This window comes from Mus pahari, chromosome 6 (genome assembly GCF_900095145.1).
Source record: "Mus pahari chromosome 6, PAHARI_EIJ_v1.1, whole genome shotgun sequence".
NCBI classification, from domain to species: domain Eukaryota; kingdom Metazoa; phylum Chordata; class Mammalia; order Rodentia; family Muridae; genus Mus; species Mus pahari.
Genome location: NC_034595.1, coordinates 69,008,121 through 69,032,934, shown reverse-complemented (window position 1 = coordinate 69,032,934; position 24,814 = coordinate 69,008,121). Strand labels below are relative to the sequence as shown.

General features: G+C 54.0%; 4 protein-coding genes across 6 annotated transcripts; all 4 read left to right on the top strand.

The window, feature by feature from the left end:
• The first annotated feature begins 2,174 nt into the window (after positions 1–2,174).
• Dph2 (diphthamide biosynthesis 2) lies at positions 2,175–4,725 on the top strand. Of its 2 annotated transcripts, none has more exons than XM_021200769.2 (6): positions 2,175–2,478; positions 2,724–2,836; positions 3,037–3,260; positions 3,454–4,137; positions 4,223–4,399; positions 4,477–4,725. In XM_021200769.2, the coding sequence occupies exons 1-6, from the start codon at positions 2,332–2,334 to the stop codon at positions 4,599–4,601; spliced, it is 1,470 nt and encodes a 489-aa protein (XP_021056428.1). In that variant the 5' UTR covers positions 2,175–2,331; the 3' UTR covers positions 4,602–4,725. The 2 variants fall into 2 exon arrangements, with proteins under 2 accessions (XP_021056428.1, XP_029395949.1); XM_029540089.1 differs by having other exon boundaries at positions 2,361–2,426.
• A 2,161-nt stretch (positions 4,726–6,886) lies between these two features.
• Positions 6,887–9,924, top strand: Atp6v0b (ATPase H+ transporting V0 subunit b). The gene is made up of 8 exons (XM_021200012.2): positions 6,887–7,058; positions 7,600–7,648; positions 7,879–7,962; positions 8,091–8,168; positions 8,366–8,435; positions 8,559–8,610; positions 8,914–9,104; positions 9,612–9,924. The coding sequence occupies exons 1-8, from the start codon at positions 6,992–6,994 to the stop codon at positions 9,636–9,638; spliced, it is 618 nt and encodes a 205-aa protein (XP_021055671.1). The 5' UTR covers positions 6,887–6,991; the 3' UTR covers positions 9,639–9,924.
• An 840-nt stretch (positions 9,925–10,764) lies between these two features.
• On the top strand, positions 10,765–21,181 carry B4galt2 (beta-1,4-galactosyltransferase 2). Of its 2 annotated transcripts, none has more exons than XM_021199738.1 (8): positions 10,765–11,143; positions 12,413–12,454; positions 12,562–12,917; positions 13,130–13,365; positions 16,597–16,787; positions 16,996–17,118; positions 17,231–17,335; positions 20,201–21,181. In XM_021199738.1, exons 3-8 carry the CDS (start codon positions 12,614–12,616, stop codon positions 20,349–20,351), a joined length of 1,110 nt encoding a protein of 369 aa, XP_021055397.1. In that variant the 5' UTR covers positions 10,765–11,143; positions 12,413–12,454; positions 12,562–12,613; the 3' UTR covers positions 20,352–21,181. The 2 variants fall into 2 exon arrangements, with proteins under 2 accessions (XP_021055397.1, XP_029395535.1); XM_029539675.1 differs by having other exon boundaries at positions 17,231–17,353; positions 20,201–20,258.
• A 492-nt stretch (positions 21,182–21,673) lies between these two features.
• Ccdc24 (coiled-coil domain containing 24) lies at positions 21,674–24,584 on the top strand. The gene is made up of 7 exons (XM_029539676.1): positions 21,674–22,206; positions 22,335–22,451; positions 23,008–23,133; positions 23,641–23,695; positions 24,033–24,102; positions 24,220–24,298; positions 24,380–24,584. The coding sequence occupies exons 1-7, from the start codon at positions 22,049–22,051 to the stop codon at positions 24,582–24,584; spliced, it is 810 nt and encodes a 269-aa protein (XP_029395536.1). The 5' UTR covers positions 21,674–22,048.
• The last annotated feature ends 230 nt before the right edge of the window (positions 24,585–24,814 follow it).

The following is a 24,814-nucleotide window of genomic DNA, read 5'->3' as shown; positions in this document are numbered from 1 at the left end:
CTGTGTAAATTCAAGGCCAGCCTGGTCTATCTACACAGTGAGATCCACGATGTCCAGCACTGAATAATGAGAACCTGTCTCAAAACAAAAGAACAAACAAAGCAAACAAGAAAGAATGGAGGGGACACCTAGCTCTCAGGGTGGGTGCTACTGTCCAAGCTGCCTAGCCTGGAACCAAATGTTACCTGCTCTTGCTCCCAGGGTGAGAGGCTACAGTACAGCAGCAGCAGCAGCCCATATACACTCCTGTTAGATCCATGCATACACTTAATCAGCAACTCTGAGTACTAGGTCTCTGGTTCTAAGCCAAACAAAGGCTGGCCCCATCATAGCTAACGTACTCAGTAGAGAATGGGTTCAGGATGGCTGTGTGGAGAAAGTTGCATTTCTGTTGAGAATATGTGCCTTCAGGGTCCACCTGGGGTATGGGATGAAATGGTGTGGAGATTAGATTTCCAGGGTGGGTGTGTGGTATGGTATTTTATTTTTATTTCTGTTCATTTATTTTGAGTACATTTCAAGGGATCAGAGTTGGCCTGCAACCAGTGTACCACCTACACCCTGATAAGGTGTTTTAGAACACCTGAACTTGCACATGGTAAAGAGGGGTGTAGAAAGTAAGGTGGAGTGAGAGGAACTGGAAGGCCTTTCATCCCATAAACGAGGAATAAGGATTACCTAGTGTTGCCTGTGTGCACCTAGCTCTCCCTCTTAGCACCTTTAACGCAGATCAGCTCAGCCCGTCAGGACCACGGACAGCGCACGGCAGCTGGACTCCTTCCCTTACTTTCTCAGCTGTAGTTCTGTCTGCCCTGCCCTTCTGGTTACCCATCAGTAAGATCAGAAGAACAGGGCTGAGTTCTCCCCACTCCCATCCATGACATCTGAATCCACTTGATGGGTGGGGTAACTGCATCCCATCCTCTGATCTTCCCCAGCTTTTGTACTGATTCTGCCTTTCATTCTTCTCCATCCATGTCTTCCCTAGCCAGCTAGTAGCTTCAGTGTCTTCCACTTCATTATTTATCCCACTCCTCAGTCCCAATTAAAAAGAAATTACGTGTATGTGTGTGTGGCTGAGTTTATATCTGGGCACCACCTGAGTGTAGTCACCTGCAAGTATTAGGAAAGGGACCTCCTAGAACTGGAGTTACACACACATGGCTATGAGCCACCATGTGGGTGCTGGTAACTGAACCCAGTCCACTGCAAGAACAGCAAGTGCTCTTAGCCACTGAAGCATTTCTCCAGCCCCGTTAGTTCCATTCCCACAGCCCCGATTTCTCAGCTTTCCTGGAGGACGCAGAGATGCTCCACATGTTTCCAGTCCTTTTTCCTATGGCATCCTGTGAAGAGAGTTTTCCTCTCCCATCCCCCCTTATGATAAACAGTAATGTGGGAGAATGTGGGATGTAGCTCAGCCATAGAGTCCTTGCATACCATGCATTAGGCCCCAGGTTCAGTCCCAAGGAGGTAGGGAGAGAGAATAAATGTGGGCTCTAAAGCCCAGTTTCTGGAACCAGCTGACATGGTTTTGTTTTGTTTCCTTATCTATATGGGATAATTCTTGCTTCTAATAATGTAGTGCCTGGTGAACTTAGTAAGGGTCAGTGTTTGGTTGACAGACCGTGAGGACAACAGAGACTGTTCTGTAAAGTTAGCTGTGGGACAATCCTCTAGCAGACAAGGTAAAGGGCATAGAGACATTTTACGATGTCTTGCAGTAAGTACCTGCCCACAAAATATTCAAACCCAAGCAGTGGACACTGAGTTGGAAATTATGCAGTACTGGGAGATCCAGCTTCAGTCACACAGCAAGACCCTGTTTCAAATTAGGGGGGGGGGGGGGCTGTGAGATGGCTTGGTGGATTAGGGAGCTTGCAGCCAACCCTGAAGACCTGAGTTGTATGTTTAAAGACCCTTGCTCTCACTGTATGTATATAGTGCACGCGCGCGCGCGTTTAAATATGATCAGCAGATAGAGCCTGCTCACAGTGAATTAGTGACTTAGAAATTAGAGGGCACCGGCAGGCTGGCCTAAGGGTACCCGGGAGGGAGCTCTAGCCAGTGGAACCACAACACCCAGAAGGCTTTGCGGCACTTCCGATTGGTCCTGAGTGAGAGGCTGGTGATTGGTTCTCTGTAGGTAGTCCTTGAACCCGGAAGTAATCTCCGTGGGTCCATGTGTAGTGGAGAGCCGGGAATTTGGAAGCGTACGGTTTGGATCCTAGGACCCGAGGACAGGTTGGTCCCGATTCACAAACAGAGCTGCTGTGACCCCGAGGACTTTTGAAGGCGCGGCTGCATCTCACCCCACCCAAGCTGCGCCCAATGGAGTCTACGTTCAGCAGCCCCGCAGAGGCAGCCCTGCAACGGGAGTCGGGCGTTCCAGGACAGTTTACTCCTCTTGAAGACCTGGACCGAGTGTATGAGCTGGAGCGAGTCACGAAATTTGTCTGCGATTTAGAATGTCAGCGGGTGAGGGCTGATTCAGAGAGTGGGGCGCGAAAAGGGGGCGTGGGGCGCAGGCTCTCCTCTGGGCATGGGTTGCAGAGATTGGGACTAGTGGGTTGAGAAAATCGGGGTCCGCCGGTATCGCACAGATTACCCACAACTCTGTGGGGCTGGCTGACCCCTTAGAAGTAGGGGTAGTGTTTTTTGTTTTGGTAGAGACTCTTGGTGGAGGAGTGAGGTTGTAGCTGACTTGTGGCTTGTATTTACAGGTGGCCTTGCAGTTCCCTGACCAGTTACTAGGAGATGCTGGAGCGGTGGCTGCCCGGCTGGAAGAAGTCACAGGATCTAAGATGTTCATTTTAGGGGACACAGCTTATGGCAGGTATGGGGTTTCCCTGCCCACAGTGTCTGTCTCCAGTGACCATGTTTGCACGATGAGAAGCTCCTGATGCCAGCTTCCCTCAGTAATAGACAGTGAATTCCTAGCTTGGCACCATTTTCTCCACTGGTCACATTTCCCATTGATGACAACTCTTCTCTCCAGGTAGGGAACATCTCTCACCAATGCTCTCTCCCCTGCAGCTGCTGTGTGGATGTGCTGGGCGCTGAGCAGGCTGGAGCTCAAGCCCTTGTACACTTTGGTCCTGCCTGCTTAAGCCCTCCAGCCTCGCAGCTGCCCATCACCTTTGTCCTTGGGCAGCGTCCTGTTGCTTTAGAGCTCTGTGCAAAGGCCTTTGAAGCCCAGAACCCAGATCCCACAGCACCGGTGGTACTGCTGAGCGAGCCAGCTTGTGCCCACGCCCTAGGTGAGAAATTATACCTGTGAGGGAAGGAGGGGTGGGTCCACAGCCGCATGCCTTAATTTCCCCTATTTAAGCACACTTCCCTAGAGCTCTTGGTCACAGTTGGCCTAGCTTGTCCTTTAGGGTCACATTGAGGCACCTGGGGATGAGACATCTCTTACTTTGCCAGACTTCAACTCTGATGCACCTCTTTCAGAGCCTTTGGCCACTCTCCTGCGCCCAAAGTACCAAGATCTGCTCATCGCCAGCCCAGCTCTTCCCCTGCCAGTGGGATCCCGGAGCTCACAGCCTGAGTCCCTGGAGCGTTTTGGGCGCTGCTTCCCCCTGAGCCCAGGGAGACGTCTGGAAGAATATGGTGCCTTCTATGTAGGGGCTTCTCAAGCAAGCTCGAACTCCAACCTTGATCCGGACCTGAGCAGACTGCTCTTGGGGTGGACACCAGGACTGCCCTTCTTTTCCTGTTGTCCAGACACGGGACAGACACAAGACCAGGGTGCCCAGGCTGGGAGACTAAGAGCACGAAGACTGTATCTTGTAGAGAGGGCCAGAGATGCCCGTGTGGTAGGGCTGCTGGCAGGCACATTAGGTGTGGCTCGACACCGTGAGGCACTGGCACACTTGCGGAAACTGACAGAAGCTGCTGGAAAACGTAGCTATGTGTTAGCTGTGGGGAAGCCCACACCCGCCAAGCTTGCCAACTTCCCTGAGATGGACGTCTTTGTGCTGTTAGCCTGTCCCCTGGGAGCACTAGCCCCCCCGCCTTCGGGTGGCTTCTTTCGGCCCGTAGTGACGCCATGTGAATTGGAGGCCGCCTGTAACCCTGCCTGGCCCCCGCCGGGCCTGGCTCCCCACCTCACACATTACGCAGAGCTGTTGCCTGGTGAGTGGCAAGGCCGAGTCTGGGTTTGGAAGTTGGGGTTGGAGTTGAGAAACTGGGATGGCTTTCTTTTCTCCTTCCATGTCAGGTTCTCCCTTCCATGTGCCGCTCCCTCCACCTGAGTCAGAGTTGTGGGACGCCCCAGATGTGTCACTCATTTCTGGGGAGCTCCGACCACCACCTCCTTGGAAGTCATCAGATGACACTAGATGTTGTGCCCTAACTCCAAGGCCCCAGCTGGAGCTGGCAGAGAGCAGCCCTGCAGGTAAGCATGCAAGCACCTGCCCCTGCTAGATTCTTGTCCAGGCCCAGTCCACACAGCTGTCCTCTTTCCCTCTGTAGCTTCATTCCTTAGTTCCCGGAGCTGGCAGGGTCTGGAGCCCCGCTTGGGCCAAACACCAGTGAAAGAAGCCGTCAGAGGGAGACGAGGTGTCGCCATTGCCTACGAGGATGAGGGGAGCAGCTGACACCTTGGGAGGCCAGAGCCAGAGAGTGATAAGTCTGCGGGACCTGTTCTCCCTGACCAACTTCTCATCCTGTTGCAGGGACACTTGATGCCTAGACACAGGGAGTGTAGGTAGCTCTTCTCTGCAGGCCTGTTTGACTGGGGGTGGGGGTGGGGGTGCAGGGAGGGTCCCAGGGCTGATCCCAGTCCCTGGTATGCAGGAGTAGCTCTGCCCTTGGTCAGGGGCAGGGGTGGGGCGATCCAGACCAAGCCCTTCCACCTCAGCACTGTTGACAGAACAGGAACCCCCCTCCCTCCCCCCTCCCTCCCTCCCTCCCTCCCTCCCTCCCGCACTGAGCTAGGATAACCCAGATTATCTCTACATGTTGGCAGATGTCATGTAACTGCTCCTCGTTGAGAGCCGCTGGTCTAGACCTGCACTGACCAAGACCATATTCACTGGTCACATGACTTTTGCCATTTAAAGTGGATGAAAAACTGTCTGTTACACTAATTACATTTCAAGCACTCATGTGGCTGCTTGTGGGACTTTGCTACATTGACTCAGGCTTGTTTCTTGGGGACAACAAAGAAACTGAAATAAATGGAATACTTTTTCTCCTGATTCTCTTTATTCACCGAAGGTCAGTTCTACACAGTTCCTGTGGATGGATATGTGAGTTATATTTAACCAGATTACTGTCCTCAAAATGTGCTTGGGAGGAAATAGTAACCCCACGAAATATAGTTCTGTGAACGGAGCCCCAGGTGCAGCTGGCTCTCATAGCAGGCTCCTGAAGGGGACTCAAGTGGCAACCCAGATAGAGGAGTCCTAAGCTGGATCTTATAGAGAAAAAAATATTCAGAATAAACAGAGTGAAATGAACTTCAGTCAACATGGTGGGTACTTCAACCACAGTAGAGTTGTTGGGGTATATCTTTTTTTTGCGGGGGGTGGGGGAGGTTGAGACAGGGTTTCTCTGTATGGCCCTGGCTATCCTGGAACTCACTTTGTAGACTAGGCTGGCCTAGCGTGGTGGTGCACGCCCAGCTGGGGTATATCTTGATAGAGTGCTTGTCCTTGGTAGAGAGTTGGCCCTATGGGCCGGGCAGTGGTGGCGCACGCCTTTAATCTCAGCACTTGGGAGGCAGAGGCAGGCAGATTTCTGAGTTCGAGGCCAGCCTAGTCTACAAAGTGAGTTCCAGGACAGCCAGGGCTATACAGAAAAACCCTGTCTCAAAAACAAAACAAAACAAAAAGAAAACAGAGTTGGTCCTAGGGTTTCCCAGTACGTGTGTGTATGTGTGTGTGTGTGTATTGGATCCCAGAAGAAAACAAAATTTATTGTCCACATTAGCGAAACAATCTTATATTGGCACCATCCAGATCATGTAGTGCACTGGCTAATGGTAAAGGCAGAGCTGTAAGTGACATGGGGACTGGGTTAAAATAAGCATCCATCGTGTATTCTGTGTGCATGTGATGAGAACCCACCTGTATGTCAGGCATACAGTAGTGAGTCCAACATGAACCATGATGCTTTGGCCTCCTAGGGAGAGTGGTCAGAAACAAAACAAAACATACTATATTATATCAACCGGAGATAAGAACCATGGGAAAATAATTTATCAAGTGATAACAATTATGGGAAAATACAAATCTGGGAAAGAAAGGAGATTGCTTAAGGGAGATTGGGTTTGGAATATTAAATATTGAAGATGAGCAAAGTCTGGAAGCTAGAGAGTGGGGCAGATGCAAGGGCGGGCTGTGCCTGATGAGGAATAGCTAGGAGGGTAGTCTATTAGGGGCCTGGGGCTTAGCTCTGTTACAGTGCCTGATTTGCATACTTCAGGATCCTACGGATCATTCTGTCACGAGTGAAAAAGGATCCACAGGGAATCTGTACAGGAGAATGGCATGGCCTTATAAGATCACCTCGACATCATGGGCATTTACGTCTGGCATTCCACCCTACCTCTGGGTTGGAAAAGACAACTTAGAATGACCTCCGATGACCAGCAGGCATTAGCTAGGCAGTTCGAAGACCGCGAAATCCTGCTTCAAGCAGAGGGAACTAGGTAGGACTAGAACAAACCGGAAGGATCTGCAGTGATTGGAGAGTAAACTGGGAGTCCGGTGGGAACTTAGGGAACCGGCAGCGCAGGTGGGGAGCCAGTACCTGTCACGGAGAACGCCCGACGAAACTACAACTACCACAGTGCTCCGCGGCATGACGTCCACCAGGGCCCGGCCTCAGGCAGCCAGCCACTGTGCGCGGGGGTCACGTGGAGCCGGCGCATCACGTGCGCCGGTCAGGTGGCGCTGCGGGGCGGGCCGACAGACTGCGGGGCGGACGGTGGACGCGGTTAAGCTCAGGTCCCACCGATCCGACCCCTGCCGTCGCCGCTGCCATGACGGGGCTGGAGTTGCTCTACCTCGGGATCTTTGTGGCCTTCTGGGCCTGCATGGTCGTCGTGGGTGAGCGGGGCCCAGGCGGGTCAAGGTGGCCTGCTGGTTGGGGCTGGGGGCAGGTGGCAGCCGGAGCCGGCCCCGCGCGGTGCCCTCCCGCGACCGAGGAGGCCGGCCCTGGGCTGCGAGAGCCACAGTGGCTTTTCCAGGGTCGCGACACCAGGTTCCTGACCTCCTCTCGTCCGCGCGCCGCATATTTGGGCGCCCCGCTTCCCCTTTTTTCCTCCTAGCCCTTCCCCCCATTCACAGCTTGTTGGGTAAACAGCGATTGGGCCGGCAGGATCTGGCGCGGCCTGGACGCAGCGCCCGTTCCCTCCGGCCCGTGAAGGGGTTTGGTGTCATTAAGACGGGTTACCTAGGGAGTGGCCGAAAAAAAAAAAAAAAAAAAGATGGAGGCCTGGGTGGAGGTGCTGTTTCGCTCCGGGACTCTTCGCTTGTCTAATTAGATGTAGGTGGCTGACAGTTTGACAGTTGGGCAGTTTTTTTTTCCCTAGGTTGGGGACTGTGTCTCGAAAGAGCAACCCTTTAACTCCTTTCCTCATTGCTTCAGGAATCTGCTACACCATCTTTGACCTGGGCTTTCGCTTTGATGTGGCATGGTAAGGGAGGGCATGGAGGGGATTCTCCTAGGAGCCTCTCCTCCCTGCTGTGGTCTGAGCCCCAGCCCAGCTCTTAAGACACACGGACCTGTGGGAAATAGGAACTCTAAAGATGCAACGCCTGGGACTGGTGGGCTGGAGCTGGGTGGGCGCAGAGTTTTGTGTGGCCACCCCACCCCTGCCCTTTCCTGACCATAGCTCAATCGCTTTCTTCCCTGTTTCCACACCAGGTTCCTGACGGAAACTTCCCCCTTCCTGTGGTCGAATCTGGGCATTGGCCTAGCAATTTCTCTGTCTGTGGTTGGAGCAGCCTGGTGAGTGCTGGAGTGGCGGGACGGGTGGGAGGTGCCAAGTCGTGGCAGGTGGAATCATCACTGGGTTTAATCATCCTGGGGACAGCAACTCCTTGGGCTCCTTAAATCAGTTTCTTATCCTTCACCAGGGGAATCTATATAACCGGCTCATCCATTATTGGGGGTGGGGTGAAAGCCCCCAGAATCAAAACCAAGAACTTGGTTAGGTAAGTGTAAAGGCTTCTGCATGTCAAGGCTAGCTGTGGTGGGGGTCGGATGATATGCTGGCTTCTTGTGACCAGGCTCATTGTCGCGTGTATGTGAGTCAAGGAAAGTTGGCTGGGGATTTTCTGAAGAAATGGCTGATTTCCTTCTTACCTCTTTTCTCTACCCCTCCCCCACCATTTACCATCACTATTGCCAGTATTATCTTCTGTGAAGCGGTGGCCATCTATGGCATCATCATGGCAATTGTCATCAGCAACATGGCTGAGGTAAGGGAAAGCCAGTGGGGATGGGCATCCATTGAAATGTCTATGCTTTCCCTAAAGATTGGAGGGAAGGGAAGGTGGGTACGTTAAGGAATGCCTTCTGAGGACTTATTCTGCCCCTCACAGCCTTTCAGTGCTACTGACCCCAAGGCCATTGGCCATCGAAACTACCATGCAGGTAAGTGAGTAACATAGAGCTCGCTTGGCATGGTGCTCTGGGTCTTTAATCCCAGTCCTGGGAGGGGGTAGCACCAAGTGAGTTAAGAGGCCGACCAGCACTACATAGCGACATAGTGAGACAGACACCCTACCACACGCCTGGGCCTTACACACTTGCTCCTACCACACGTACCCGCCTGGGCCTTACACACTTGCTCCTGCTTCCTGACTCTACAGCTGAGAGTCTCGGCTCTGCAGAGTTGGGGTGGGACCATTCCTCTCCTGCTGGCCTCCGCCTCACAAGCTACTTCTTATCCTCCAGGCTACTCCATGTTCGGGGCTGGCCTCACAGTCGGTCTGTCCAACCTGTTCTGTGGAGTCTGCGTGGGCATCGTGGGCAGCGGGGCCGCCCTGGCGGATGCACAGAACCCCAGCCTCTTTGTAAAAATTCTCATCGTGGAGATCTTTGGCAGTGCCATTGGCCTCTTTGGGGTCATTGTCGCGATCCTTCAGGTGCGAGTCCCCCTAGGGAGGAACAGAAGTGCCTCCCTTCTTTCCCCTTCCCATCTCTTGATCCCCCTTTGTCTGCTGCTCTGTATGCACACATCTTTCCTTTAGTCCCTCCATTTACATCTCTTTCCTCTGCTGCCTCTGAAAATGTCTTTGTGGCATTTCTGTCTCTCAGGGTCTGTGTTGTATATGTATGACACGCTTGTCAGTGGACTAGCATATCTAAATTCATATTTTCCAGTGTGTGAGTTTGTGACTGAAAGACTGGCCTGAAGGTCTAGAGGTGACTTAGGGTGCTTGACGGGGCTGACTCTTGGAGACACTAACACTGTCCATGGGGACTTCTCTTTGTTGTACAGCTGAACTCCTTTGTTACTGTCCATGTCTGTCTGTCATAGTGTGTCTGTCCTTGTTTGGTCATCCACCTGTGGTCTGTCTGTCCACCCACTGGCCTGCTGATTCTGATCTGGTCACTGTCCCTGCCTGATTTGTCCTGTTCTTCTTTTGCAGACCTCCAGAGTGAAGATGGGTGACTAGATGACCTGTATGGGTGGGGCCGTGCCCTACTGTTATTTATTGCTGGTTTTCCTGGGACAGCTGGAGCTGTGTCCCTTAGCCTTTCTGGGGCTTGGTGTTCAGGGCCCTCCTGCACTCACCTCTTGCTGCCTGTTGACTTTGGAGGCACTGCAGTCCAGACTGAACCCCAGTGTGGGGAGTGGGCTGCTGATGGTGACTGTGTACAGCTGTGCACCCGTGCCCCCCCACCCCCATTCAGCCCATCTTCCTAGTGTTTGTGAAATAAACTTGGTATTTGTCCCAGTCAGTGAGGCTTCTGTTGGCCCCTTGCGACACCTTTCACAGAAGAAGGGGAGGGCCTGTGCACTCAATCCAACCTCTTATAACTTTCTGTCTACACATCATCTCTGTTCTGGACCCTGCTGGCTCCTGGGTGCTGGGCTGACTAATGCTGGCACCTCTTCCTTTAAGAGTCTGGGCTGAGATCCTCCTAGCCCTATGCCCTTGGACCCCTGTGCACTAGACCCCAACTCACTTCAGCTAATTCTCCTCTCTGGCGCTATACTCCTAAAACTCCCCACACCTGGACTTCCTGGAGACCAGTGTTTTACATTTGACAGTCCTGTATGAACACCTAACCCTCCCAGAAACCTCTTCTCTGGTCTTAGTTCCTGGGGCCCTGTTCAGCTCTGCCTATTGCTATACAATTCTTGATCCCTCTCCCCCCCCAACCCCCCAATCTTACTCAACCTGCTTTTACCCAATAAGTCCTTTCCAGTCAACACCTTTAGGGGTCTTACCCAGCAGGTAGCCCTGGTTGGCTGACCTTGACTCAATCTCCCAGGAAAGAGCTTGGCAAGGCCCTAACCCTCTAAATCGCCCACTATCCAGACCCCCTCCCAAATACCTGAAGGAGGGCCTAGCCATCGGGCTCCTGGTCTCTTCCCATCCCTAAGGCAAGCTGGTGGAGGAACCTGATGGATTCCTGCGCCCTTCCTGGGTCTCGGGCATCCGCAAATGCACCTCCCCGCTGGCTGGGCCGCGCAGGGCCAACGGCAGGGGCGGGCGGCGGAGCGGCGCGCGGCGCGTGCGGGCGCACTGGAGGCGGGGGCCGCGGGGGCGCGCGCGCGGGCGCGCCGGCCTGGCCTGCCCCTCCGAGGAGCCGTAGCGCGGGAGGGAGGCGGCAGCGCAGTGGTCCGTCGGTCCGCCGGTCCGTGGGTCTGCCCGGCCCCGCCCTGCCTCCCGGGGCGGCTCGGCTCCATGGCCCGCGGCGGCGGCGGCGGGAGGTGGCCCGGGAGCCTCGGGGACCGCTGACCGGGCGGTGGGGCCGGGCCATGGGGGACAGAGCCGTCCACAGCTGCTGGAGCCGGGATCCCTACCCGAGCTGGAGCGGCGCCCCCTGCTGAGCCCCCAGCGCTGCGTGAGAGGAGGGCGCGCGCGGCCCCCCACCCAGGGCCCCGACATTCCAGACCCGGCCGGGCAAGGGGGCCGCCCGCGCGCCGTCACAGATTCCAGCCCAGGACCCGGTGAGCGAGGCACCGGCGCTGCCCCCGGCCTGGCTGCACCCCACCCTACCCCCATCCCGCTAGCCTCCTGGGCTCCGGCGTCCGCCCCCATCCGGCCTCCCTCATTGTCCTCGCTCGCCCCGGCCTTGTGTCTCGCAGAGGCGCTGGGCCCCGGCCCCACATCCACATCCCCCACTGCATGCACCCCTCCCCAGGGCTCCACACCCACCTGTCCTCTGCTGCCTCCCCCGTCCCGAGATGCCACGTGTTCAGCCTCCCAGCCCCGCCCAGACGCACCCCTCAGTTTGGTGGCTAGCCTGACCCAGAGCCCCTGCCCTGGAGGGAAGGGTGGGAGTACTTGCACGTGGGTCTGTCTGGGTGTATGGCTACGCTTGTGTAAGTCCGAGTCGCGGTTTGTTGATATATGTGGCTTCCTATGTTACTGTCACCCCAAGTGTGTCTAGCTCTATATGTAGGTCTCTGTGTGTCCCTTGAGTGTGGGTGCCGACTGCTGGTACTAAAGCTGTCTATGTGATTTTGTGACTGTTTGTGCTGCTCTCAGGAGCATGGCCAGAAGTGTTTGTTGACCTTTTGGAACTACAGGGGAGATCTGGTTCGAGCAAGGGCACCCCCAGCCCCCACCACCTCTGTCAGCGTATGAACTTTACTCCTCTGGGGTTCAAGTGTACGCCATTTCAGGAATCAGAACTAGCTTCGTTAATCAGGCTCCAGAGCTAGCTAGCCTGAAATCTTAGGTGAGGGGCTCTCTTGCTTGCCCCACGGTATGCTTTCGCCTTGTTCCAGTGGGAAGGACCCGTTTAAACACCTCTCCTTTTTGGGTGGAGGGCGCTCGTGAGTGCTGAAGGCTCCTCAGCCTGGTCCTAGTTGGCTAGGCCTGCTTGCTGTTGGGACCTGAGTGCCCAAACTGGCCGTAGGTCTAAGTGACTTCCTGTCATGGCCCTTGGAAAGACTAAATGAAGTCATAGTATAAACTATGTGATGGGCACTCAGAAAGTGATCCATTCTCTAAACCATGTGTCCTGTGTTGAGGATTCTGTCCTGTGATGTAGCTGGTCCCTGGGCCACAGGTGGAACCTATAGATAAAAGTGGTTCGGTGCTGAGGCGCAATTCCTGGGTAATCAAATTCGCCTGTCTGTACTGCTGTGGGTACGTGTGTACAGAGTTGTACGGTGAGGGTTTATGTGTCTGGTTAGGTGGCTTCAGTGCTGGGGTATGCCTAGGACAGCAGATACTGCGACTGTTGCCAGCGACTGTTGGTGTGTTTGCAGGTAGAACACAAACAAGCCCGTGACTGTCAAGGTGTATGAAAGGTAAGTGTGGCTAGGGATCAGGGAAGGAGCAGCCAAGTGGGAAGCAGGTGGGGTTCATCACCGATCCTAGCCTGACCTGTGGGATCTGTTTCTCTCCCTCTGTTCAGGCTGGCAGCCGGATGCTTGGGCCCATCGGGCGGGCCGTTGGCCACTTGCGGGATGAGCAGACTGCTGGGGGGGACGCTGGAGCGGGTCTGCAAGGCTGTGCTCTTTCTCTGCTTGCTGCACTTCCTCGTGGCTGTCATCCTCTACTTTGATGTCTACGCCCAGCACCTGGCCTTTTTCAGCCGCTTCAGTACCCGAAGCCCAGCTCATGCCCTCTACCCTGCAGCCAGCAGCAGTACCAACTGCTCTCGGCCCAACACCACTGCCGCTAGCTCCGGGCTGCCTGAAGTGCCCAGTGCCAGGCCTGGTCCCACAGCTCCAGTCATTCCGCCCTGTCCTGACGTGCCGCCTGGTCTTGGTGAGCCTGCAGAGAGGGGCCTACCTGTTGTAGGGGTGGGAAGAGGACCTGACCCAAGTGACTAGGGAATTGGAGTGCTGAACCATGGGGGCACCAAGGCTCCAGGTCTATTGAAAGAGAGCAATTCCCGGGGCTCTGTTGCCCACTCTCAGGTGGCTAGTGTCCCTGGATTCTGGCAAAGACCCTGACTCTTGACACTGTCCTGCCTGCAGTGGGCCGAGTGGTCATCGAATTCACCTCACCCATGCCTCTGGAACGGGTGCAGAGGGAAAACCCAGGCGTGCTCCTGGGCGGCCGCTATTCTCCACCCGACTGCACCCCTGCCCAAACAGTGGCAGTCATCATTCCCTTTAGACACCGGGAGCACCACCTACGCTATTGGCTCCACTATCTGCACCCCATGTTGAGGCGGCAGCGGCTGCGCTACGGTGTCTATGTCATCAACCAGGTTCGTGGTCGGCAGCCCTTGGCTGTGCAGTAGCTATCAAGGAACTCACGTGCACCTGTGGATGTGCCTGCTCAGGGACGTGGGATGCACACCCTCATGCCTGTTGGTGGACACTCAGGGCGGGAGAAATCTATGGCTCCTTGCCCGTTCACGGTTGTGTGAGTCTACATAGATATGGAGAGTGCATGTCTGTCATGAACACAGGAAGGTCATGTGTATGGAAGGGATATGAACATATAAATGTTGGCATGTGCCCTTGCAGTGTGTACATGGCTTGTTTTGTCACCTCTTTGGGATGTCACTGTAAAATAGAAAAGAGATGTCAAGACAAAGGCGGTGGAGGTCTAGTAACTAGGAGGCACTGGCAAGAGCCTTGAAGAGAGGGAGAGTTAGACTCTGAAAGACACAGGCAGTCTGGACCCTTAGGTTTCTTAAGCATCTAAGCCCTGCCTAGAGCAGGCATCGGGTCTTCTACCTGATGTGTACCTTCCCTGCTCCTGGAGAGCTCAGGAGGAAGGGATACGGTGTAATTGGAGTGGGAACACAGGCCTGCTTCAGCCCTGCACTTGGGAGAGATGAGCAGGTGGGGGGGGGTGAACCTTCCAGGAAGAGGCCTAGAAGACCAGAGCTTAGCAAGAGAACTGACCTCTTGTGTATGGGAACTATTGGCTGAGGGGTGTGGAGTTCAGCGTTCAGGCTGTGTAGCAAAGGTTAGCTGGGGGAACTGGGGAAGGCCACATCAAGAAAAGCTTGAAAGGTATGTTTGACAGTTGAAGTCTAGCCTGAGCTTGTGGGGCACCATTGTGTGAAGTGGGGGTAACCTGTCTGTTGTTGTGGTTACGTGTGAAGAATGGAGGGAGGGGTTGCTGAGAAGCAGTGTGACCAATTAGGAAGGGATTACAGCAGCCAGAAAAGAGCTGGCGAACGTGCTCACGGGTGAGGCAGTTTATGAGGTAAAGGGAGATATCACTGTGAGAGAGGAGAGAGATGTGGAAACAAAGGAAGGATTCTAGTCTTGGCTGTTTGCTGTGCCGGTGGCCACACCTGTGAGTGGGCTGGGGACCAGAGAGGTTGGCCAGAAGTGTGGCTTGGGATGCTCGCTCGTCTGGACTGATATGCGCCTGTGGGAGGTAGAGGCGGGACATTTTGCAGGGAGTCAGACTAAGCCGGGACCTAGGAGGGACGTCTCTGAAGGAGAGGAGGGTTTGGAGACAAGGGTATGTAGACGTTCCTTTATTACACAGTTTTATCGTGGACTGTGTGTGGGTGCACGTGTGTGTGTGTGTACGTGCGCATGCATGTGGGAGCTCAAGCCATGGCATGCATGCAGAGGTCAAAGGAGTTTGTGGGTTCTTTCCTTCCCTGATTTATATGGGTTTGGGGTTGAGGTTCCTGGATCAAATGGTCAGGCTTATGCAGCGAATGCTTTACCAACTGAGCTATCTCATTAGCTCATAATTTAGAGATTGCTTCTTATCGTTGTTTGTTTTGTTTACACACATATCGCCACAGAACACTGCAAACATTGTTTGAAGTAGGGGTAACCTGTATATGTTGTTGTGATTACATGGATTACATGTGGAGGTCAGAGGGCAACTTTGTGGCAGGCTGGGCATCAAACCCAGGTCTTCAGGCGTATGCTGAGAATTACTGTATCTGCTGAGCCATCTCACCAAGCTAGAAATTTCTTAAAATCCACTACACCTGACATGCCTGCAGAGCATGGAATATTGGGGTGCGGGCAGTTGAAGGCTTTGATAGAGAAAGGAAGGCAGCTACCGAGGCCCAGAAGGTGAACCCACAGAGTGTCAGGAGCCCCTCGGGAGTGGGTACCCTGGAAGGCCAGCAGGCAGTCAGGAAGGAAGCGTGGCAGCTGTGGGAGCTCTGTGGGGGAGTGAGAGGGATGTGGACCAAGGATGTCCAGTGGATTTAGCAACACGGTGGGCCTAGTGAGAGCCATTTCAGGGGCATGGTGGGGGCGGAAGCAGATTGCGGTGGGTTGAAGAAGAAGGAATCAGATTTGACAAAATAACTAATTAGAGACAACTCTTTTAAAAAAAGCCTCTGCTGAGAAGGAATGACAAAAGGTAGGGTGATGTCTGGAAGGGGGCTGTTTTATTTGTGTGTGTGTTTTAGGATTTGTTTGTTTTGTTGTTGTTTCCCCTCCAGAGAGCGAACTGAGCTTGTTTATGAGGTGTATGGGGAAGGCTGCGGGCTCCTGGCTTTTCGAGGGAGGCTAGAGGAATGATGGTAAATAAGGCAGGGCTGGTGGAGCCCAGGGAGCAGGTTCACTTCACTGCTCAGAGGAAACAGCTTCCGCCTGCCTCTCGGGCTCGCCTGGGGCCGGGAGGGGCCCCCTGTCCCCCCTGTCCTTGGGAGGCACCCACTCACAGATGCCAGCTGCACAGGTTGTAGCAGAAGCCGAGAAGCCAGTTCTTGCCAGCTCTCCCCTCTTTGTCCAGAGCTGCCTGGGCCTGTATGGCCAGAGCCTCTGCTGTCCTGTCTCTGTGGGTCCTGAACTCACAGAGATGAGTCTGCTGATGGCCAGGTGCTCGTCTTTTTGTTGGGAAGACAAGATCATTTAACACATTTCTGCCATGTCTCTGGGGCTGCCCAGGAAGTTGGGAGTGGATCAACTCGGGCCAGGGGAGCTACTTTAGCACAGGACGCTTAGTGCATTCCTTGTTTGTCTCCTGTCACAGCTGTAGACTCAGTAGGAAGATAAACCAGGACTCCTTGTCCCTAGACTTTCCACGGCACACAGGAGGCACACCTGGTACAAAGGAGAAAGTCGCAGGGTGTGTTTGAATGAATGAATGAATGAATGAATGGAGTTCTCTAAATAGTGGTTCAGTAGACACAGGTGTAAATGGGGCCTGGAGGAGTGTTTGGAAGTCAGCCCTTCCAGGCATGAGCTTTCTAGATAGGGGGAAGTGCTAATCAAACCCAGTGCCTGGTAATCAAAAAGTCCAACATGTCCTGTGGTGCCTAAGCAACGTAATGCAGTTGGGCCATAGATTCTTAAGACATCCAAGAGGAGACTGGAGCCAGACTATAAATGCAGGGGGGGGGTGTCGGGTGAGAAGCTAGGCTTATTCCTGAGAATCTGAGGGAGTTGTGGAGGTGGGGGACAATTGTGTGGGCCCCTGGGATCACGAGGGAAACTGAAGTGGCAGGTACTTGCCGGTCAGAGCCCCATAGCTGATCTGTGTCCATCCACCCATCCACCAGCATGGTGAGGAGACCTTCAACAGAGCCAAGCTGCTCAACGTGGGCTTCCTAGAGGCACTGAAGGAGGACGCTGCCTATGACTGCTTCATCTTCAGTGATGTGGACCTGGTCCCTATGGATGACCGCAATCTGTACCGTTGTGGTGACCAGCCCCGCCACTTTGCCATCGCCATGGACAAGTTTGGCTTCCGGTAAGACTCTTAGTGAGACTCAGACCCACGTCACCCTGGCGCTGGGTCCCAGCCTCAGTACCCTCCTAGCCTTTGGACCCTGGTTCAGATCCGTCTATGTAATGCACATCCTCCCTGGGTCCCTGCTACACGTGGTCCCTACACACCATCCATGATCTTGCATCTTGAATCTCCTTGCGACCCTAACACCTGCTCTCCTGTGTCATAGGTTGCCCTATGCTAGCTACTTTGGAGGTGTGTCAGGCCTGAGCAAGGCCCAATTTCTGAGGATCAATGGCTTTCCCAACGAGTACTGGGGCTGGGGCGGTGAGGATGATGACATCTTCAACCGGTAAGTAGAGGTGGGGCAGAGAGCAGGCTAGTCAGAGAGTGAGGAGGCACAGACTGGATGGGGCTCCTTCCCCTTCCCCGTGCCTCTTCAGTCTTCCTGTCTCCCATCCTAGGATCTCCCTGACTGGGATGAAGATCTCACGCCCAGATGTCCGGATAGGCCGCTACCGCATGATCAAGCATGACCGGGACAAACATAACGAGCCCAACCCTCAGAGGTGACCCCAGCACCCCAGGTTCCCCTGATCCCTAGACGTTACCTCCCAGTATCCCAAATGCCTTTGATCTCTGACCCTAGAGAGGAGTCCTCTGAGCACTTTTGACTCCTGAGGGGTGCTTTCCAGAGGCAGCTGATCCCTAGAAATGACCCAGATGTTCCTGACCCCCGACCTCTAAAGGTGACTCCTGGCACCCCAGCCTTGTTCCTAGAGGTGACTAGAGTTTAGATTCCAGCTTGTGTTGTAATTACGCAGGCACATTTCTGTCAGTGCTCTCAAAGACGTCACTGAGGTGCTATGCGTGACCCCTGCTTATGCTGGCCCTGTCAGAGCAGACAAGATGATAGCGGGTGCTAGCCATAGATCCTAGGAACCCAACAAAGGTGTGCCAAGCAGAGGAAGTGTGGGGAGGGAGGAATGAGACGGTGCCAACCCCTCTGAGATCAGAGCAGCTAACTCCTTTAAAAAAAAAAAAAGATTTATTGTATGTATACGACTATATATGAGTACACTGTCTTCACACACACCAGAAGAGAGCATCAGATCCCATTACAGATGATTGTGAGCCACCATGCAGTTGCTGGGAATTGAACTCAGAACCTCTGGAAGAGCAGCCAGTGCTCTTACCCACTGAGCCATCTCTCCAGCCCCCCTAGCTCCTGTGTGGGTTGAGATACCCACATTAGGTATTCGTGACCAGCTGGGAAAGGCCTGACAGGCATGGGAAATCCAAGCAGACTCCTTGAGCCTCCGGATGCATCTGTGAGTGGTGCCAGGCCGCCAGCAGTCACACCAAGTTCCTGTCTTCCCGTCCCTCATGAGGCTCACACTAGGCAAGGAAAATAGTTGTGTCCTTGGTCATGAGAACAGGTGATTTCCTGGCAGAGAGATGAATGAGGTCGTGGGAACTTGAAAGGTTACCCCTTCACTGAGATCTGCCTCAGTTCCCTTGGGCATATACATTCACCAGTGCTGCATTGCCAGGCTGATGGAGAAGACCAGAGTGGATGAAGGAACTTGTCTGTGTAAGAGTTGATTCTGAGCATGCCTGCCGTATACTGAAATCTTAAAGCCATTTGGTTCTTAAACATCTGAAGGCTAGAAGTGATGGCAGGGGCTTTAGTGTGTGTAGCTGAGTACCAGAGGGCTTTAACTTTCCCAGAGGGCTTTGAGGGGTCTTGGAAAGTCCCTTAACAGAAGCGAGACACCATTGAGTTTATTTAGTGGTCTTGTTTTCTATGCTCAAGGAAGATGAAGGAATGACCTAGCTGCTGTGTGGACCTAGGAGGAACCTTGACCAAGCCTAAATTCGTACAACTAGAGGGCCTCGGGCAGGGGAGATTCTGTCTGTGTCTCCTGACTTTCTGCTCTAACCTCAGACCTCTAGGAGTGGAGAGATGGGTTATGGACTGATGGGGTTGGCATTCAGAAGCATGAGATCCCCCAGGAGTCCAGGGAGCCAAGGGAAAGCAAGTGGTTTAGGTGAAAGCACGGTCAGCAGGGAAGGAACAGCAGGCAGAGAAAGCCAGGACCCGTGGTCTCATTCAGTCATCAATTAGTGATGTCTGCTTGGGTGTGGATATGGCTAGACAGCATGAACGTTTGGGGCTAAGGAAGTCTGATGGTGGTTCTGATGTTTTGCCTCAAACTTAAGGCAGGGGCCAGGCAGTGGCGATGCATGCCTTTAATGCCAGCAGAGTCAGAGTCAAACTGGCAGGGAGGTGGAGTCAGGCGAATCTCTATGAGTTAAAGGCCAGCCTGGTCTACAGAGAGTTCGTTCTAGGACATCCAAGGCCACACAGAGAAACCCTGTCTTGAAAAACAAAACAAAACAAAAAAATTGGGATTCTTTCCCTAGCCCTACAGGTTGAGATCATCAAAGCATGTCAGGACCACCCACAAAGCGTTTGGACCTGTTTGCTTGCCCCCTTCTCCACCTTAACCTTAGTCTGGTCTCTGTGATCTTGCCCTGGTGACTGCAAGGGGTTTCCTGCCTCCCCCTTGCCATCCCACCCTTCTGCTGAAGCTGGGTTAAGATTCTGTCTTCTTGCTCACGGAATACGAACTACTCGCTATGACTTACAGAGTCCTGCCCTCACGGGCTCTAACCGACAGACTAGCCTGTTCTTCCTTTATCATGTACTCTGACCTCTTCCCTCTGCCTTAGCTTAGTGGCACATCTTCTCCCAAGGTCATCAGTTCGTAATGCAGCACTCTGATGTTTCTTTTGCCTAGTCTCCCTTAGTGAAGCAGACTCACCGTGAGAGGAAGGGCCTTGCGTGTCCTGGACACAGCCGTGTCCCTGTTGCTCAGAGTGCAGTCTGGCATCCGGGAGTGAAGATGGAGAGAGTAACTGATGGAAGAGAAACAGGATAGATGGCAAGGGTTTAGAGGGAAGATGATATGTCAGGGGACAGGGACTGCCCTGGGGGGCATGTGGGATGCCTCACATACTACAGACGAGCCAGCAAGAGAGTCCAGTGAGTAGAGGCATTCACAGGGAAGCCCGGAGTCCCCAGAACCCACTCAAAGGTAGAAGGAAAGGCCCAGCTTCACCCTTTGACCTCCACACACGTTCCCCCCATAATAAAAACATACATACATACATACATACATACATACATACATACAAACAAACATACATATGTGGGGGGGGGGGAGGTCTGAATGGAGAGACCTGTGAGGGAGAGGTTGTTAAGCTTTCTGACTGAAGGGGCTGAGGTCTTTATTTTGAGAGCAAATATAAGAGTAATGGAGCTTCTGTCGAGCTGTCCCTGAAGGGAGAGGATGGCCTGTGCGTGGCCACAGAGATTCAGGATTGAGCAGAGACTGTTAGCCTTGATCTGAACTCGTCTCCCTTTCTAGGTTTAATAAGATTCAAAACACAAAGATGAGCATGAAGTGGGACGGCATTGGATCCGTGCGGTACCGAGTCTTGGAAGTGTCTCGGCAGCCGCTCTTCACCAACATCACAGTGGACATCGGACAGCCCATGTCATGGCTCACTCAAGGCTGACACTAACAGACCAAGGCCCTCCATGTTCTTCTAGTATGGAAGGCTGCCTGCCAGAGGACTGACCTCCAGCCTGGCTGACAGCTGCTCTAGGGGTGTCCCCAAGATTGAGACTGTGAGCTGTTTTCTGAGTCTAATAGCCAGCTGCACCTAGAAGTTTGCGAATTCTCTTTGAGGGGCGTTTGGGCAAGCCCCACTTATGGCCCTCTCTGGGGTCAACCCTCTTCCTGTCCTACACTTCCCAGCCCAAACCTCCTCACTGTTAGGGTTGGGCCAGCCCCTGCACTGCCTCGCGGAGTGGCCTGGGCTAGGTCACTCCACCTCTCTGTGCCTCAATTTCCCCACTCCCCTCGAGTCCCCTAGGGCCTGAAAAGGTGGGAGGTTTGACTAGGGGGCAGTGTCTCTTCCAGGGGGGAATTCTCAGATCTGGAGACCCTTTATGCTTCCATGGGAGGGGAAACCTTTTTCATTCAACATTGTAGGGGGCAAGCTTTGGTGAGCCACCTACTGAGGAGTGCCCCCAGGAGGGGACCAGAAGGGGTGCTGTGTTGTTTCCTGGGACCATGGGGTTGACCTTTGCATGAGGGACAGGTGGGGCCTGGATCAGTCAATGGATCTGGCCTCTCTCCCTCAGAGAGGAGGCAGAAGCCCCAGGGCCTGCTCTGTTTATATGTTGCACAGAAACTTGTGTGGGTGCTTTAGTAAAAAACGTTAACGGAGCAGCCCCCTTGTCTGTCTGTGAACGGGATCTGGATCCCCGAAGCTAGTTTGTGTTGTGGGAGGTGACCTGGCTAGGGTCTTCCAGTAACTTAATAAATTTCCTAGCCCTGCCACTTCCATTGTTGTAGGGAGAAAGTTTTATCTTGACACTGCTTTCAAACTAGCAGGGGTAAGGAAATAGCGAACCAGTGGGACCAGATTCTCAGCCCTTCTCTCTCAGGCAGAAAGGTGCCCTGGGATAAGCACAGGGTGCTCAGCCACTGCGGGCAGGGCAGGGCCTCTTTCGAGGGCTGATCCCAGGGCACGGATGGTTTCCCAGGTGACCGACTCTTAGGAGGGGAGGGGCTAAGGCCCGATTCCCACAGCCAGGCTTCCCCCAGAAGAGGCCAGGATCCCACACCCTGAAGGGTCTGCTCATAGTGGGCCACCAAAAGAGCACAATTCTCGTGTGGGGACTTTGGCAGAAAGGGGCGGGGTATCGATGTCAGCCGGAAGGGCCTGGTGGGCGTGGCTCTGGTCCAGAGCAACCATCCGTCTCCCAGGAAATCTAGCACTCTGACCTGCGGGCCGTCCGGCCTGTAGCTCTGATCAGGGGACCGCGACCCACGCAGGCCATGCCCGGGGACTCCCCAGCACTGTGGGAGCTAGTGGAGGAGCATGTTCCACTCCCGGAGCGGCCTGAAGTGAAGAGGATTCTGGGAGAGGCAGCAGTGGACCTGAGTCTGGAGTTGAGAGAGGAGGTGGGAGTCCGGTGGGTGGGGGTGAGCCACATTCCAGGCCTGCCCTGCAACTCTAGTGATTTCCTACCACCACCAGGTCCCTAACCCTATTTGGTGACCCCCCACCCCCCAACACCTTGTTCTCACTGTCTGCCCTTGCTGTTTAGCTCCTCCCATCCCTTGACAACCCTCAACCAACACACTTAAACCCATCCCCTCTGCCCCAGTGGCAAGGTACCCCAGCTCTCCTTACAGGTGGCGATGCTAAAGGCGCTGCTCCAAGAGATCCAGTCTTCTCAAGTTTCCAACTCTGCCTCTTCCTCCCTACTGGCACCACCCCCCCTCTTGAGGGATCTCATTCGCCAAGAACTCCGACAGTTACTCCAAGGCCTCCGCCTTAAAGCTATCAGTGAGGGCAGGTGGGATTCTCAGCCAGGGCCTCCTTGCCCGGACACCAGATGGGCTGCCCCCGATAAAGAGCCAGGGTGACCTTTCCTGGGGTTTCCTGAAAGGAGATCCTCAGGTCCCTTCATGCACATGCTTTCAGGGACCAGACCCAGATGTGGGCCCAGTATAGTCCCAGGGTCCTTCGCTTTGCCTTAGAGGATCCCAGGTGTGACTCAACACAACAGGAACTACTCCCGATGAGAGCCGATGAGCCCAGGTAAAGACGGAAGACTCTACCCAACTGGGGCTGCACACTGTTATAGCCACTTGTGATAGGGTTCGGCACATAAGGGCTGAAGTCCTTAGGGGACACCTGCCTAACTTGGCGGCAGGGCGCAGTTTTCCAAGCAGATAAAATGGAGAGTTTTTTAGGCAGGGGCTGGAGGGAGAACAGGAGGCCATGTCCAGTGAACAGTTATTTTCAGGCCTAGCAGATGAGACCGATGGCTTGGGCTGGAGGTACAGGAAGAGCTGGGAGGAGGTGACAAATGACATGCTCAGCTGGGGACAGAGAGGGATGAATGTCCTCATGTGCACAAGTAGACTGCACCAGTTTCTTATTCAAATCCTCCCACAATCCTATAAGTTGAGCATTGTCCCCAGCTTTTCAGGTGACAGAATGAACGCTCAAAAGGACAATTTCCCTGAGGTCACACAGTGAAGGTGGCAGAACTACCAGGTGCAAGCCTGGGCTCTGGGGCTATTGTTTGCACTGTTATGTGGCCTGTCTGGGAAAAACAAAAGACTCTAGAAGTGGCATTTGTTCCCTGAAGGGCTGGAATGAACAACCCAGAGAGGGTGATGCTAAGCTCACCTGTCAGCAGCTGTCCCAGGGACCTCACTGTCATCAAGGACCAACTGAATGTGTCTAATATTGACCAAGTTGTCAGACACCTGAGGTGAGGCGTCAGGGCACCCGAGAGGATAGATTGGGGGCAAGAAGACAGGAGTGGAAATTAAGGGGCTGGGACTGCCAGAAAGGAGTAGTGTGGGTTGGTAGACTGTGTGTGTGTGTGTGTGTGTGTGTGTGTGTGTGTGTGTGTGTTGGGCAGTTAGTGGGGCTGCTACAAAACCAGCAAGTAGCCAGTTACAGGAGCCAGGAGGGGTCAGAGCCCTAGGATTTCAGCCTGGCACAAGGGGAGCCAAGGGAGGGTTCCAAGCAGGCTGTAATATGGGGCTATTGGATGAGCCACAGGTCCAGTGCCAGGGTACAAAAGGTAGTGCTCGTGGAGGGTGCAAGCACTGAAGTAACTGGAAACAGTGGGGGCTGGAAGGCAGCACCCCAAGGACAATGCAGCCTGAGGATGGAGGGGCTGTCTTGGCTCTGGTGGTTCTGGAGGGCAGGGCCGTGAAGTGGGTTCAGCTGGGTAGGTCCCGCCTCACTGGCTCTGGCTGCTCCTGTCTAGAAGCCTTCTGGAGGAGGAGTGTCACACTTTGCAGAAAGAGATCTCTGACCTGCAGGTGAGCACAACCCTTGGCTTTCCCCCAGCTTCTCTGTTTAGCAGGGACCATGTTTGTGTGTCTGTATATACATGCATATCAAGGTTGTCTTATGCCCATTTCTCCTATCAGGCCATGATTGGCAGTTCTAGACTTGATAGCCCTAGGTCTCCTGCATCCTTTCACCTAAGTCTGATTGATAGATTGCCTAGCTGCTATCTTACTAAGCTTGGCTTTCCACAGGCGATGGTATCATGATAGTTAGGCCAAGTGGCTTCATGGTCTTATTCCTGAGCCCCATACTCAGGCTCTTGGTCTCTAACTTCAGGCAGGGCCACTGAAACAGCTCTCTCCACAGCACTGTCTGGAAATGGAGCAGATGCAGGCTTGCCAGCCCTCCAAGGACACCCAAATGCCCACCCTGGGAGGTAAGGTCCCCAGGCGAGCCCCTGGAGGTACCCAGTCCCCTCCCTTTACCTCATACTGTACACACTACTGTAAATACTCTACAAGAGCCAGGTGCTATCAGCTGTGCCCTTCCACAGAGATTAAGGATCAGAAGAAGGCCATGGAACGGGAGCTACAGGTCTCTCTGGGACCTTCCTGTACCGCTGCCAAGCACAGGTACACCAAGACAGACACGGGGTGGGCCGTGTAGACTGTAGCTCAGATCATGGCCACCTCACATCTACCCATCCTGTGCAGGCAGAAGCCTTTGAGGTCATCCATTCCCAGCCTTAGACCCTTCCCTTGTCTCCATGGCTACATGCCTACACCTCCTTCGGAGCACTGCCCCCACCCTCAAGGGCAGACAAGCACCCGCCGCTGGGGACGGCAACTTCGGTACAGCTATTGCAAAGAGACAACTTCCACATCAGTTTCCAGTGCAGCATCCCAGGCACCGACCTGAAGGGTTGCTCACAAAACAGGCTTCTGCTGAGACTCGCGCATCTGTTGCCTCCAGCTGCCACAGCTCCGTTTCTGCTTCATTCTCAGATGAGCTCACACGTCTCCCCCAACCCCCTCCACCTCCCAAGCTGTGTGTTGGTCTGGCCCCAGCCCCACCCCTTGTCAGGTCTTTGCTATCTAGAACTGAGTGGCAGGACACCTGTTGTAACCATCAAAGCCTTTGGCCCTTCC

Excerpts from the sequence above, each read along its gene's own strand:
- Dph2 (XM_021200769.2), top strand. The coding sequence starts at position 2,332 with ATGGAGTCTACGTTCAGCAGCCCCGCAGAGGCAGCCCTGCAACGGGAG. Across the intron at positions 2,837-3,036 it reads GGGGACACAGCTTATGGCAG|CTGCTGTGTGGATGTGCTGG; the intron begins GTATGGGGTTTC and ends TCTCCCCTGCAG. Across the intron at positions 3,261-3,453 it reads AGCTTGTGCCCACGCCCTAG|AGCCTTTGGCCACTCTCCTG; the intron begins GTGAGAAATTAT and ends CACCTCTTTCAG.
- Ccdc24 (XM_029539676.1), top strand. The coding sequence starts at position 22,049 with ATGCTAAAGGCGCTGCTCCAAGAGATCCAGTCTTCTCAAGTTTCCAAC. Across the intron at positions 22,207-22,334 it reads AAAGCTATCAGTGAGGGCAG|GGACCAGACCCAGATGTGGG; the intron begins GTGGGATTCTCA and ends ACATGCTTTCAG. Across the intron at positions 22,452-23,007 it reads ATGAGAGCCGATGAGCCCAG|GGCTGGAATGAACAACCCAG; the intron begins GTAAAGACGGAA and ends TGTTCCCTGAAG.
- Atp6v0b (XM_021200012.2), top strand. The coding sequence starts at position 6,992 with ATGACGGGGCTGGAGTTGCTCTACCTCGGGATCTTTGTGGCCTTCTGG. Across the intron at positions 8,436-8,558 it reads TCATCAGCAACATGGCTGAG|CCTTTCAGTGCTACTGACCC; the intron begins GTAAGGGAAAGC and ends TGCCCCTCACAG. Across the intron at positions 9,105-9,611 it reads TCATTGTCGCGATCCTTCAG|ACCTCCAGAGTGAAGATGGG; the intron begins GTGCGAGTCCCC and ends CTTCTTTTGCAG.
- B4galt2 (XM_021199738.1), top strand. The coding sequence starts at position 12,614 with ATGAGCAGACTGCTGGGGGGGACGCTGGAGCGGGTCTGCAAGGCTGTG. Across the intron at positions 12,918-13,129 it reads TGACGTGCCGCCTGGTCTTG|TGGGCCGAGTGGTCATCGAA; the intron begins GTGAGCCTGCAG and ends TCCTGCCTGCAG. Across the intron at positions 16,788-16,995 it reads ATGGACAAGTTTGGCTTCCG|GTTGCCCTATGCTAGCTACT; the intron begins GTAAGACTCTTA and ends CCTGTGTCATAG.